Genomic DNA, 15,281 nt, shown 5'->3' with positions numbered 1-15,281 from the left:
TCGCACTTGCTTAGGATTTTCCTAAATAAACTATATTTACTCTAAACATAAGTTATTTCCAATATATTAGGGGCATATTTGACCTTTTCAGAATCTAAAAGGCCAAAATATACCCCTGTACCATCAAAAATAGATTAATTTCAATCCAAATATATCCCTATCATTATACTTTCAGTCGAAATATACCCCTACCACCCATTATACTTTGGCACAAATTTACCTGATTAAGTATAATGGAAGGAGGGGTATGAGTTAAATGAGTGGGTTTCTATAGGAATTGTGTACTTAAAATTGAGGGTGAGTCATTTGATTCAGAGTTTGCCACGTGCAAAATTTTCGCGAAAGTATCACGAGAGAGGTATATTTAGACGGAAAATATAACTGTAGGGGCATATTTACTCGGAAACTCTCGTATCGAAACTCGCTATTTTTGATAGTACATGGGTATATTTGACCCTTTTTAAGAGTTATATCAAACTGAGCAATCCAACCCCCTATCCTATTCCTATACAACACACCTTCAAATACAGCTATATCCCCTTCTTTATCCTTTTTTTTTTTTTCATCTTCTACAATTCAATTAGTTGAATGTTTCAACAATGTCACGAGGGACTGGTCAGCTAATCAAGAATTTGAAGCAATTTACTGACCTTCAATACAAGCAATTCACCAACCGCTATGGACAACAACTCATTGACATATTTGAATTCCCTATAAAACTCGTTCTTTCCCCTTTTACACTTGCTTATGACATTGCTGGGTCTGCCCCGAGAGGTTTCGGTGTACCTGAATTCATCTCTAAGTTGTCTTATTCCACCATCTTTGTAAGTCCATACACTGGACAAGTGTAAATGTCATTGTCTTTTTTTTTTTTCTTTTTTTCTGAATGCCCGTCAAGTGTTTGTTGATATGTCACTGAGAGAGTATAAGTGGGATAGTCTATCTGTTAGCTTTTCTTAAATGGGTTTTCAATTATATGTTTAATGATATTGAAACCTCAAATTGGAGAACTGTAGTTGTTATGTGTTTGTTAAAATGTCACTGAGAGAAAATGAATGGGATAGTCTATTTATTAGCATTTCTGAACTGGGTCTTCAAATATATGTTCACGTGTCACTTCAAAGGCCTTGAATCAGTGTTTTCTGAAATGGTTATCGTTAAGTGTTTGTTAAAATGTCACTGAGAGACTGTGACTGGGGTAGTCTGTTTTGTTAACATTTTTGAACTGGGTTTTCAAATATATGTAGCCAATTGTCAGTATAAGTGCAGAAGTATAGTTTTGTTAGCGTTTTTTCGAATAAAATGGGTCGTTAAGTGTTTGTTAAAATGTCACAGAGAGAAAATGAGTGGGAAAGTCTATTTTGTTAACATTTCTGAAATGGGTCTTTAAAGATATGTTCATGTTTCACTGAAAGGCCTCAAATTGGAGAAGTATAATTGTTAGTGTTCTCCGAATTGGAGGATTAAGGGGTCGTTTGGTAGCTAGTTAGGAGGCAAGTTATTTATGTGTTAAAATCCTGCTTAAGTAATACCATGTTTGGTAGTTGGTTAGGAGGTAAGTTATTCACGTATAAAATTAATACGGTGTTTAGTTTGCAATTTTGAAACCCACATAACTCATACATGAATAAGTTATGAGGAAATCTATGTATTGTTTATGCTACTGATAAGCTACTGAAGAATTTGAAGCAATTTCCTGACCTTCAGTATAAGCAATTCACTAACTGCTATGGACAAGTATAATTATGAGCGTTTTTTTTCCTTCTGAATGGGTCGTTATGTGTTTGTTAATATGTCACTGAGAGACCATGAATGGGATAGTCTATTTGTTTGTATATTTGCATTTCAGGTGTGGTGTGTGGAAGAATATAATGAAGGGGTGGGATGCTTTTATGGGTAAATATTATTTTTTAGGTTGGGGATGAGAGTAGAATTAGATTCTGAGGGCAAAAGTAGTGTAGAGGTTTGGTGCTCAAGGGTGAATTCCCGGTTTTGTATAGGGTCTCTTGCCAAAGGAAGTTATTTGTTCAACAAGTTAGGGGGACACAAGGAAACGGGTCTTTTTGGGATTTGAGGTTTAGGAGGAATTTTCAGGATTGGGAGGTGACCGAGCTTCAAAGATTGCTAGATTTACTCCAAAAGCATTGTGTGCGAACTAACAGACTTGATGCTTTGAGCTGGGAGCTTGGGGATAACAATTCATTCTCAATTAAGTCATTCTATGAGAAACTCTTAGTTAGGACAGAGGTTAGTTTCCCGCATGCCTCGGTCTGGATCCCTAAGATGCCCAGGAAGGTGTGCTTCTTTGCTTGGCTAGCTATAGAGGGGTGATTTTGACGGCGGAGAACCTTAGGAAACGAAAGGTTATTTGCACGAGCTGGTGCTTTCTTTGTGAGGAGACGGGAGAGGATGTGGACCATATTCTATTACATTGCAAATTAGCCTCGAGGTTATGGGAGGGCATCTTTAGGTGGTTTGGCGTTTCTTGGGTAATGCCTAGATCCGTGAAGGAGTTGATGTCCGGCTGGAAGCTTGGAGCTCTGGGAAGAAGGCACAAGGCTTGGAATGTCACTCCTCTTGCTTTGATGTGGGTCACTTGGAAGGAAAGAAATAGGAGATCTTTTGAAGGGGTGGAGATGAGCTTTTCTCAATTGAGGAGTAGTTTCCGATCCCTTATTTTCTTTTGGTGCACCCATATAGTTCCTGTTTGTATAGAGGATTGGGTGTCTTTTGGAGAGAACCGTATTTTGTAGGTTTCTCTTTTTTTGGTATACCACTTGTATGCGGCCATGTTGGCCTTGTTATTATTAATGAAAAACTTTACCTGATCAAAAAAAATATATGCTCATGTGTCACTGGAAGGCCTCAAATTGGAGAAGTATAATTGTCAGCGTTTATTTTTTTTCCTGAATGGGTCGTTATATGTTTGTTCATATGTCACTGAGAGACCATGAATGGGACAGTCTATTTGTTAGCATCTTTGAACTGGATCTTCAATTATATGTTCATATGTCACTGAAAGGCCTCGAATGGGAAGCAAATTGTTCAGTGTTTTCTGAACTGGGGCGTTAAATGTTTGTTCATAGTTCAGTGAGAAGCTGTGAATGGGAAAGTCTAATTGTTTTTTTTTTTTTTTCTTCTTTTCTGAATTGGGTCTTCAACTGGTTTGCTCATATATCAACTGTGAGGCCATGAATTGGAAAGTTTAAATATGTGCCTTTTCAGAATTGGGTCTTTAGATATCATGAATAGGAAGTGCTTTTCAGCATTTCCTTAAATGGGTCTTCAAGTATTTGTTAATATGTTACAGACAAGCCACGAACCGAAATTATATAGGGATTTTTAAGATGAAAGTGTTAGTTTAGTGAAGGTTTCTCCTAACAGAGATATTTGGTGGGGTTTTCTGCAGGTGGTGGCTACTCTGGGTACTTATGACATTGCTTTGGAGCTCGGAAAGAAGGTGATCTGCCAGAGGTGCCCTTATACTTTCAGCTCATGTTACTTTTTGTTAGAATTTATATTCCTGAAGTTGAAGTGTCTTATACTAGAAATAATGAAATTGATTAATTGTCCATGTCAAAAGTTTTGGTTTTTGTTGATTTATACACATTGTGTGTAAAGGGCATCAAAAAATTTATAAAGGTCTTGGGGCCATTCCAGCCATTACCTTAAGGATTTGGTTTGGATGCTCACATTGTTTCATAGTTATGGTGCGTCAAATCAATGTTTTCTTCCACAATGGACTATGAGCTTGAAAGATATCAGACATTTGATTTCTGTGCTCATTGGTGGTCTCTACGTCTTTATGCAAAAGTGGATGTGGTAATCAAATTGAAGCAAAAGCTAGAGAGCATCGTATTTAACGCCTACTGAAGGGAAGCTGAGATACTTTTCAAATTTATAGTCAATTGGCATGTGTTGATATTGCTTGGTTCATTAACTTCAGGGACTGCCGGACATGCAGCGGATGGCAGGCGTTGCAATGCACAATGTGCAAAGGTTCAGGCAAGGTGCATTACCAAGTGAAAAACTATACATTGAAAGGGTAGGTAATCATTGAAAGATTTGTGCTCTTGCTATTAAAATGAAGTTCCTGTTCAAATTATATATATTAATCCAACTTCCAGAATATTTTTGCGTGGTCTTTGTCATACTCTAAGCTGCGTACTCTTAAAAGGTACACCGAGGTGCTTTCACCCGCTTCTTCTCCCCTGCCACAGTTCTATGTGATTGTTAAAAGGATATTCTAGTCTTCAGCTTTTTTTATCTCGGATTCGCTGTGACAGTAGCTCGTGTAATTGCAGTTGGTAGCTCACCGCGTCACCGTCATCATGTTGGTGTACCAAGCCACCTTCTTCTTGTTTTATGTTACTCCCTCTGTCTCAATTTATGTGATGCGCTTTCCTTTTTAGTTTGTCCCAAAAAGAATGATACATTTCTATATTTAGAAATAATTTAACTTAAAATTTCCCCTTTTATCCTTAATGAGATGATTTATAGCCAGTAGCCACACAAATATCCATGACTTGTTTTACACCACAAGTTTCTCAAGTCTTCCTTTCTTTCTTAAACTCCGTGTCTAGTCAAACTATATCACATAAATTGGGACGGAGGGAGTATTAATCATCATAGATGTGAAGTTCCACCCTCTTTTGGTAAATTTAAAATAAAAATTACTTAAAAGGACAGAAAGATAATGTCAAACACACTGAATATTTGTCTATTTAAAGCTTCCAAACTACTGCTGCAGGGGAGAAAAGGCAACAGCTGAATCCATTGCTGATGCCATAGCTGATAACAGAGCTGAGTTGGTGCACCTTCCTTCCACGGTGGACCTTCAAGTGCCACTGCCATCTAAAGATTGTCCCAGTTGTGATGGATCGGTGAGAACTGTTTTGGGAAGTTTTTCAATTTTCATAATATAGCAAATTTCTTAGGGAGGCTGCAAATGAACTGAGTGAGTTATGCCAGTAGTTTTCTGGCTTGAGAAACTATCCAAAATGCTAAGGTAAAGAAAATAGAGTTTCATTTGTGAAGGCAAGCCAAGTTGAAAATTGGGCTTATTGAATAAGTAAAGCCAAGTCTAACCAGAAAGCAACTTGGCTCAGGTGAGTTAGTGACATGTAAATGTATTTTCATTCGATTTTAACTGTAGTTTCCCATGCTTGTACCAGGTAAAAGTAATATCTGTCAGTTGGATATTGACTTTGAAGATGACTTTAAGTGCCTACGTTCAATCACTTAGGTGAATAGGTTGAATCCTGCAAAAGAACCCATAACCCTAAGCTCATGAAGATAGTTTTCAAATAACCTAGAACTACACATTTATCTGTAACCTGATTTGAGCTTTAATATCACCTCGAATATGCATGAGAATCTACCTGAGTTGACGTAGAGCTCATCCTATTATAAAGTAGTCTTGTTAAAGGGGGGCTGTTTTGATACTATTTCAATGAATTTAAATGATGCATAATGCTTCCATTTCACTTAGTATGTTATGAGTTAAGAATTGTATTTCTTTCTTGCATACTCCAACTTCATTATTTCCTTTACTCAGATTTGTGTCAATTGTGTTAAAGATGGATGCGGTGATTATGCTTCGCAGTGATCTTTCATATTCACCTCTGTCTGGTCTGAACTCTTAAGTAAAACTGTTTCCAAAACTTTTGAAACTTAGCAATGGCTGTTGCTAATGATACTACTTCTTCTGCAGGGTGTGATGAAATGCCCGGAATGCAAAGACAAGCTGCAAGTCAGGATATCTGCAGATGATGTAAGTTCTATCCAGTCCGTCCTGTTCTTTGTTCCATTTTCTTTTCAACTGATTTCAAAACCATTGAGAATCATTTTCTTACATCATGTTAATACATTAACCATTGAGAATTATTTTCTTACGTCATGCTAATAAATTCAGTACCATTTTAGAATTATAAATGGCAGTGACTTTAGTGGTCAATGAAGTGGGTGCACACTTTAGACCCCAAGGTTCAAATCATCATAGAGGCAAAAAACACTAGATGCTTTTTTCCCCATATGCCTAAGCCATAGAGTTACCTGGTATCTGTGCTTGTGAGAGGTATCCGGCAGAATAGTTGAGGTGCATAAGCTGGCCTAGACACCACCGTTATTAAAAAAACGAAGAAGAATTCTGATGGCAGTGAATTTTACTTCTGAAAATTTATTAAATGCAACTTCCTTATCTTTTCATTTTCTAGTGAATTCATAGAAAGGGCGTGTGGTATTATGATAATATGTTTGGCATCAGCTTAGAATTCTAGTTCAGTGGTTTTATTGTGCTTGCTTTCCCGTACACGACTTCCTTGCACTTTTTTTTTTTCTTCTAGTCATATAACCCTTTATACTCATGCTAAGACTTAGAGACTGTGAAAACCCGCAACCTGCCACGAGTCTGCTACCATAAGTGGAATGTTTATCTTCACGAAACTCCACTTTTTCGCTCATCCATTTCATGTGCCTCTAAATAAAGTAAAAACGTATGAACAAGAAAATGGCATCTGTGCTTAATTTCTTCGCAGTTGATAGATGTTCATTTAAAAGGTTTCTCTGTGCATAAATCTGTTTCACTATATTGATTAATGCCGTTGGAATGGAGTATGGAAAAATATAGGTATCTGTAAAGCAAACAAGAGCCAAGTAGTCAGCAATGAGTCAAAAAAATGCATCCATGGGGAAAACCTAGAGATCTAGTGAACTGGGAATAGTTTTCTACAGTCTGGAGTATGGATAAGAGGATTGGAAAATAAAATGAGAGCTAGATATTATCCTTTTATCCCATTTGGATTCTAGACGCCATGAATTTCAACTCTAGGGAGAATTTAATTTCCTCCTTTTCTTTCAGTTTTGATTTACTTATAGTCATTCTCATGTCTGTGTTATCTTTCAATGCTGCAGATTATGGAGCCTCCTTGGAAAGCTTATAATATCATGAGAAAGATGGATTATCCTTACGAGGCTAGTGCTATGTCATCCCTGTTTTTATTTTGTTGCAATGAGTTACTGCTTACTATAATATGGGGGATTTCTCTTGCCTCTCATCCATCATTCCTTGATTATTTTTTTTGTCGAGATGTCAAAGGATGAAAAGAAAGATTCTTATGCTGTTGGGAGGTGGGAAAAGGGTGGTAAAATAAAGAAGAATTGATTTCCTTCCTATTTTTTTATGTAGAAAATGGGTTTAAAGGAAATCTGTTTCTTCTTTCTAGTTACTTTCGCTCTTATATGACAAGCCAATCTTGGGAGAGAAAAGTCTCATTTTCTCTTCATTCCTTACTTCCCACATAGCTATTAGTTATAATCCTATTCACCAGATTGTCTTGCTCTATTGTATGTGTGTCGCTTCTCAAATATTTCTATAAAAAAGTAAAGTATAAGACAGCCCCTTACGCCTTTGCGCGTTTATCATTTTTCTCCTTATTGACTGTTGCAGCATATTGTTGAGAGTATGAAGGACCCCAGCATTGCTGCATTTTGGTTGCTTACCTTGCCTCAGATTGTGGGTGGATTTGAATATGATGATGATGTCAAGAAGAAGATTTGGTGGCAATATAAGGTTTGCTTTATATTATGGTTGTCCAAGACTGTCTTTCCCTTACAATTCATAATTGCTCTGTTATTTGAGAATGTTGATCCTTTTGCAAAGCCCATAATACAGGCTTAAACGTCTGTACATTTTGTGAACTCTATTATTGTTCATACTGAAACAGGAGAAGAAAAAAAAAGGCAAACTCTTTATTAAACAGACAGAATATGCTCACCCTGCTTCAAATGCACCAGAAACAAACTTGAACTGATTAGCAACCTATTTAACTTTGATTAATATGGAAATAACTCACATCAGTAAATGATGAGATGCTCAAATAAAATGAAGAAAGTCATAATTGAATTCTACTTCCTAATGCGGCTCCTCCAGGTATTGCACCAGAGAACTTCCAAGTAACCAATGCTATCCTGCCAAAATCTGAAGTAGGCCTTTTTTATTTTCGTCTTCTGGCTCTTTACTATGCCCAAACACACTACACAACTGACAAGATTACATTCTTCTTAAGTCTCAATCCCTATGCATTGTTACTATATCCCAAACGCTCAAAAGAAAATAATATTTTGCAAGATTGGAAGGAATAATATAGAAGTCAATTTGTACCAATTACTAACAAAAACTTCAAGCGCAATTCACTCTATTGGTAGAATGAAGTTTGTCCACAAGTATACACTGGAAATTTCTCAACTCAGCAATAAGGCTGAAAGAAATCTCTGGAATCTTCTCAAAATCTCCAAGTTCAAATCACAAAATTGAACAATGACATATTGGCAAGGAACAGTGACGGAGCCACATGTAATAAGGGGATTGAATTGAATCCCTTTTCACCCAAAAATTACTCTATGCAATAGGATAAAAGCAATATTTCCGTACTTATATAATTTTTTGAATCCCTGTGAAAAAAGCTTTTAGTGTAGTGGAAACCGTAGATAAAAGTACTAGCTGTGGTATTTTACATTTTATTTGGATCTCCTTGTTAATGTTCATGGCTCCACTAATGGTAAAAAAAGATCATATTTCGTAAGCATAAATGTCCTATTCAGATGATTATTTTATCCAAAACTCTCATGCAAAGATTAACTGTGGTAGAGTTTCAAGTTAAATCACTAGTCAGCCTTATCCTATCGCTGGGTTCGGATACAGGAAGTCAGGAACCCGTTTGCTCCATTCAGCTCTATTTACAAATGTCCGCCACTCAGTCTTAAGTAATCAGGTCTTTTTATAGACGTCACTGATGTTTTTCTCGTCCTTTTCCCCTTCTTTTAAGGAGTGATGTATCACAATTCTCTTCAGTCTGCATTATTAAGGTTCTCTATGGCTGAACCTCACCATACAAGTCTTATGAGCAATTGGCGGTGCTGGTGACATTCAAAAAAGCTATTTGGACTGTTAATTCATTGAAAAGATGACCTTTCAATTTTTGCCTATGATTATAATGAAGTTCTGAAGCTGTTTTCGTCTTGAGAAATTAGCACTTTCACAAGTAAAATATATTGACGAATGACAACATATAGATCTCATCATCTCAATTGATTCAAATTAAATTTCATTGCATCGGTTTTTATAAAAAACTACAGCTGACATAGATTGCCTTATTTTATTTCATCTTTTACCTATTTGTGGGTTTCACAAAGTCTGGAACACTTAGGAGCCAGAATTCGGTGATGGCTTATGTAGACTTGTTGCATTCCAGGAATCTATGCGATATGATCAACTTCGAGATGTGGTGGCCAAGAGAAAACCTGGATGGGAGTATTTGCAAGAAGTATGACATATTTTCTTGTGTAAATATGTCTCACTAGTATCCAGATCAACTTTTTTTGACTATATTATCTTACAGGCCTTGGTCTCTATTGATCCCGCCCGAGCTAGGGAAGATCCTGTTGTTGTGAAGAACGTCCCTTACTTCAAGGCCAAGAAAGCTCTGGAGGCAGAAGTCATGAAGCTTGACCCTCCGCCCCGTCCTCAAAATTGGGGGGTATGTTTTATCTTTGCTAGATTTTTCTACTATTTCTAGTTATGCTCTTGTTTAAATGGCGGCTAACTTCTGGATGGTTCATCACTGTTTTGGGTTAACCAACAACCTGTATAAATCATGAAGTAAAATTGGAAGGATGTTAGAAGTTTATCTTGGAATATTGTGAATAACTGTTGTACATTAGGTGACTTGTTTTTGCAACAAATTCCCCTTAAAGAAGCTAGAAACAGACAGAAGAAGTTCTGCTTCTATCTGCTGTGTTAAGTATGTATTTAAATTTCCTCTGCAGCAATAGATTAAGTGATTAATTCGAGACGTTAGCATGTAGTTGATTTGTCAGGAAGTTCTCTTGTTCTTCAATTATAATTGTTAGTTTCCTTATTCTTATGGGGTAATACAAGCATTTGCAGGAGTTGAACCTTCCACTAGACGCATCTTCTTGGAGTGAAAAGGACCTCAAAGACCCAAAAAAGCTATATGAGATGACAGTTCTTCTTAATGCACAAAGAGAAATTGCTGAAAAGATGCTGGATGCTCAGTGGGAAGTGAAGTGGAGAGAAGAAAAGGTTAGTCTATCAGAGATCTTTTTTGAAATGTCAGTAGAAAATATGGAGAATTTCTATTGCTTTTTATTTATTTTGTATAATGTCGGCCTGGAATGAATTTAAATGGAGAAACATGGTCAGTAAGAATTCATATAACCGGCCCCAACTTGTTAAAGACTAGGCATAGTTGCTGTTTGTCTAGATATGAAGGCAAAAAAATGTCATATGGGTTTCTGATTATTTTTCACCCTGTTCATCTGCACAAATTAGACCTTTTCCCATAAACATGGACTTTCCTTAATGATTTTACTGGTAAAACTGCTAGGATGGAATTTGATGTTTTTTTTCAATCACAGCAGGGCAGATACCAAATTAGATGTATGGCTCCAGTTTCATAATTTTGCTTTCAAAAGTCCATATTTGGTGTATGTGGGCTTCTGAATTTCTTTACCCATTGGCTGCTTTGGTTTTTTGCTGAATTTGTAAAGTATGGCTGGTCCATTGTTTTACATAGTGACTTTACTGAAGTACAAAATTGCATTCTTATGCCTGCTAGTATGTGCTTTCAAGTTTGAACTGGTTAAGCATTTTCCTGATAATCAATATTTCTTTTGCCTCTGATTGAATGACTTCATTTTTCAGGAACATAATATTTCTTCTATTCAGTTTATTTGTTGCTGAATCCTAGAGAAGAAGTCTTAATAGCGTACTAAGGGGTCGTTTGGTTAAGATTCAAGAATCAAATTATGCAGGGATTGGTAATACATGGATTAGTAATGCAGAGATTAGTAATGCAGAAATTATAATGCAACAATTACTATTTATCAGGCGTTTGGTTCTTTGTACTAAAAATGGGATATATATAGGGTGAAATTTAATATATGGGTTTATTTTTTAGAAGGGCGTTGGTGATGGGTTGAGAAAAAATAAAAGGAAATTTTGTCATTTAATATTTAATCCAAGTATTAATTAATCCATGTATTGTTATATTATCTTATAATAGGTATAAAATAACATCAATTGGTGTATTAAATTATCTCAGGATTAGCTATGCAGGACTCAAAAGACCAACCACACCGTATAAAACAATACCAAGTTTTATACCACGATTATTTTATCCAATCCATCAAACCAAACGAGCCCGGAAAGTATTTGAAAGTTTAAGTGTGTGACAAACTCCAAGACAACTTGTAGGGCGAAATAGTACAGAATGTCGTGAAGTAGCACCTTAACTAAATGATATTCTAGCAAAAGTCTTGACTATCTCCTTCAACGTTATTACTGTAACATGTAAAATTCTTGAACTTCATGAAAACAATTTTAAGAGCGTTCTAGGACATGCAGTCCTTTAAAGTCATATTTCTGACATCTGAAACATGTTCTTGATTCATATTTTTCGTGTGCATAGCTGGTGTTTACAATTTTATTGAACTAACAATTATTTCATATATTTCTCCGAATTGCCGTGCAAATAGGCATCTATGTTATTGATATTAGTTGCTGATATGTTCTGTGATCATCTTTTCATATCTTCAGCTTAACAAAATGTTGGAGGAGAAGGTCCGCCCATACATTCAGAATATTGACAATTCTGTACTTCCTCAGCCTATTGTTATGGAACCAGAAAGGAATCAGGATCATAAGGTACTTTTTTCTCTTCAGGAATATATGGATCCGTTTATAGTTGCTTATTTTAATTGAAGTGAAATCAAGTAAAAGGCCGAAAATACGTGATGCATTAATGAATAAATAAGTTGATTTGTTAAGTGTGATGGTAAAACAGTGTTATCAGCATCCTATTCCAACAAACGAACACTTACTTCAGATTCAGATTTCTTTAGACACTAGAAATAATGCATTTTAGGATTGGTTTGCAACAATGGGTGCAGTATACACCAGCACTTCACTTGGTGCTACACATGAATGCAAAAATTTTAAATTGGACTGTGGGTTTGTTTGGTAAGAGGAAAATGTTTTCCAATTTTCTCATGTTTGGTTGGTAAGAAGTTTTGAAGAACATTTTCTCTAGGGAAAACAAGCTAATAAGTGACATTCCAAGTTCATTGTCTCCTCCCCATCAATCCAACGCCCCCAACACCCACTCCCCACCCATCCCACCCTCGTAGTGTGTTGCTAGATTACATATAAACTTTTAGACTAATATTTTTTTTGCTTGCTTGCCAAACAGTAGAAAATAAGCAGACCTACTTGTTTTTCAACTAAACTTTTTCTGGGAAAATATTTTCCTTTGTACCAAACACACCATGTGTCTTCAAACATTAAGTTGATAAATATGCTTCATCTTCAACTTCAGCAGGGATTGGGTTTTAAGATACTTAAAAACCCGTAGTTGTCATTTCAGACTTTTACCCTTTTTGGTACTTTTCCAACAATGAGTAGATGGTGCTAAGCATTATTGTCATTAAAAGACACCGCTTCATTGCTTAATGAAGTGATGCAAATCGAGGTTATTAGCCTGCACTTCAAAAATATTGCAAAAATTGATTACAATGAGGAATGGTCACTTCTTTTGAAGCTCAATTTTGAGTTGAATTAGTATCAACATATTTGTTATATTGGATGCTGAAATAAGAAGTGGGGTCACATATACCCGACCCCAACTTGTTTAGGACTGAGGCGTCGTTGTTGTAGTTGTTTCTAAAATCGTTGATCTTTTAGTATTTAGATTTCTCATAAATTGTGCAATTCACTTCTCGCTTTTTCTTTCAAGCCCCATTATTCTCTTCTGAAAGCGGTCACTTTAAGAATATATTAACTTTATGTGCAGAAAAAGCATGGACGAAGGAGATGGTGGTTGTTCTGATTGTATTTGCTTAGCCAGTAGCTACCCGAGGAAATCTAATGCTTATAAAAGCAGCTTTTTTGTAGATTGTACCATTTGTCGTTTTCTTTTTAATTTTCCTTCCCCCTTTATGTTCTTCTATTCAAGTGTTTGTTGCACGTAGCAGAGTGAAGTTGTCATCTCTTTCTTTCTCCCCCTCTCTCTATTTATCTTATGTTACAAAATACAAAACAACAAATGCATAAAGCAGATTATATAAATTTCTTCCTAGTCTTTCTCCCCCCTATACCTTTGGCCACTTTCTTTATTTTTTTTCTTTTTCCTCAGAGATAACTGTTTGTGAAAAAAAGTAAGATTCAACATATGATTGATAAGAATTAACTCACGCTTGGCTTCGCTACTAAATTTTTAATTGCATTCCTTTCTTTCTTTTGTCGTTTAATGTTGGGTAGACTTTTCTTTTATCAGCAGTTAATGTTGGGCTGCCTACATTACATTTACATCCCTTGGAGTGTGACTTTTAATGGACGTCGTATGAATACGAGATGTTTCGTGCTGTGTTTTTTAGTGTTAATGTTGGGGAGACTTGCATTCCATAACTACAGTTTTCCTGTGCCTACCAAATTAATTTTCCATTTTAATCGCCTAGTTTGGTAGGCACTGGGTAGTAATTTTATCTTGGGCCCTCCCATGCAGAAAATTTAACTGTAGCATGTGCTAGCTACAACAACATTAATTAACACGCCTCAATATCAAATAAAATTTAGTCTTAAAATGAAAAATTAATTTGGTAGGGCTGACCAGACCTGTAATTATGGAATGCAAGTCTTCGTTAAACAATGATAGAAAAAAACTTCCTAAATTAATAGCATGTGTTAGCTGCTGATGTAATCTAGTCTCTCTTCCCGGTTTCATTCAATTTTTACCCTAAATTTTTTTTGAAATTCATAAATCTATTCAAAGGCATATGGAAGGAAAAGTAGCTGAAATAGAAATTAATACATGTAAAAAAACTTGTCTGAACTGTACGACGTAGGAAAACGATTATACGACCCATTCACAAGAGATTTTTTATGTTAAGGTAGGAGATACGGTAATATTAAATCTATGAGATTTTTTGTTGGATCATTTTATTTTAATTTATTTTGTATGATTTCCTCTACCGTTACTATCCGATCTTGTGGTCTATCAAGCATACACATAATAAATAAGACGTAAAACTGAAAATCATCGAAAGAAATTACAATGTACAATGCAAACTGTAATTTATTTCACCATATACTTAATTACAAAAATCATCTTCAATGATGATACGGTGTACAGTATAGTTTAAACAACAGAAAGAGAAATAAAATACTTAGAAGTAAATTATCCCCTTGTTGTTGGTAATCTTCTTAATATATTATTCTCTACGAATTTAGTAAAAAATAACAAAAAAGTATTAGTTATCTGTTTTCAAAAAAGAAGTTTACCAATCCAAGTTTGCTAAGATATATTTTTACGTGAACGCATGCATAGAATTAATATGCATGCATGTATTACCTTGATTAACTTTAACTATTTGTGCGTTCACAATTGGTGATTCTTGAACAACCACGCCTATAAGGATTAATCTTCGACATGCGATTGCAAGCGTTGTAATAAGATTGACCTCGTTGGTCGCATGGGATTTGATTCTTGCTCATCGCTCTATAGGAGATATGATCATCGCGCGCGTTAAGTACTGATCTACGAGCTGATTCGGATGGCATCATCATCTCTTCGTCCACGTCTAACGTGTCCCCAACACGTCCACTATTGTCATTGCTCATGCGAGCAAAGGCTATGGTAGCAGAGTCCAAGTGAGAGAACGACGACTCTGCTACCATGGCCATAGCCAGGGTCAACATGAGCATGACCGTCAATCTTGACCTAATAGCCATCTTTATTAGGCGCAGATTGTAATGGAATGATGTCAGAGCGTGAAGAAAGAGGTGTGAAATCAACTCGAGAGATTTTTTTATTTTTATTTTTTATGTGTTTGTGGATTTTTCTATCCCCTTTCCTTTTTAGGTGAAAGGATTGGAAAGGAGGAAGGAAGAGTGAAGATAAAGAGGAAAGAGGGTGAAGTTTATTGTTGTGGCATGAAGAGTGGGATGTGGAGGAGTGTTTTTAAGTTACAAACTTGTGGTTTGGGAAATTTTGTGACGTAGAGTAAATCACGTAAGTATAAGGAGGTGGCCAAATGCAGGTGTGGGCTAAATAAATCAGTGGACAGTTATTGGTTAAATATTAGTAAAGATCCAAATTGAAAAGTGAAAAATATTCATAATCGGAGAAATCGGGACAAACTATAAATGTTATAGCTCAAATAAAGCCCCTTTTTTGCTCTTTCAATTCTGTTTTTTTCCTTAGGTT

General features: G+C 35.9%; 2 protein-coding genes across 3 annotated transcripts; one reads left to right on the top strand and one right to left on the bottom strand.

Moving 5' to 3' along the window:
- The first annotated feature begins 484 nt into the window (after positions 1-484).
- LOC132636467 (uncharacterized) lies at positions 485-13,170 on the top strand. 2 transcript variants are annotated; one of them, XM_060353346.1, is made up of 12 exons: positions 485-824; positions 3,410-3,474; positions 3,947-4,045; positions 4,751-4,883; positions 5,714-5,773; positions 6,913-6,972; positions 7,448-7,570; positions 9,252-9,323; positions 9,399-9,536; positions 9,947-10,102; positions 11,618-11,725; positions 12,870-13,170. In XM_060353346.1, exons 1-12 carry the CDS (start codon positions 600-602, stop codon positions 12,903-12,905), a joined length of 1,275 nt encoding a protein of 424 aa, XP_060209329.1. In that variant the 5' UTR covers positions 485-599; the 3' UTR covers positions 12,906-13,170. The 2 variants fall into 2 exon arrangements, with proteins under 2 accessions (XP_060209329.1, XP_060209330.1); XM_060353347.1 differs by having other exon boundaries at positions 607-824; positions 3,410-3,460.
- Positions 13,171-14,437: 1,267 nt separating this feature from the next.
- Positions 14,438-14,806, bottom strand: LOC132637784 (protein RALF-like 19). Its single transcript, XM_060354821.1, has one exon. The coding sequence runs from the start codon at positions 14,804-14,806 to the stop codon at positions 14,438-14,440; it is 369 nt and encodes a 122-aa protein (XP_060210804.1).
- Between the last annotated feature and the right edge of the window lie 475 nt (positions 14,807-15,281).

This window comes from Lycium barbarum, chromosome 4 (genome assembly GCF_019175385.1).
Source record: "Lycium barbarum isolate Lr01 chromosome 4, ASM1917538v2, whole genome shotgun sequence".
Lineage (NCBI taxonomy): Eukaryota > Viridiplantae > Streptophyta > Magnoliopsida > Solanales > Solanaceae > Lycium > Lycium barbarum.
This window is presented reverse-complemented; position numbering and strand designations above follow the sequence as displayed.

Excerpts from the sequence above, each read along its gene's own strand:
- LOC132636467 (XM_060353346.1), top strand. The coding sequence starts at position 600 with ATGTCACGAGGGACTGGTCAGCTAATCAAGAATTTGAAGCAATTTACT. Across the intron at positions 9,324-9,398 it reads GATGGGAGTATTTGCAAGAA|GCCTTGGTCTCTATTGATCC; the intron begins GTATGACATATT and ends ATTATCTTACAG. Across the intron at positions 9,537-9,946 it reads CCCGTCCTCAAAATTGGGGG|GAGTTGAACCTTCCACTAGA; the intron begins GTATGTTTTATC and ends AAGCATTTGCAG.
- LOC132637784 (XM_060354821.1), bottom strand. The coding sequence starts at position 14,806 with ATGGCTATTAGGTCAAGATTGACGGTCATGCTCATGTTGACCCTGGCT.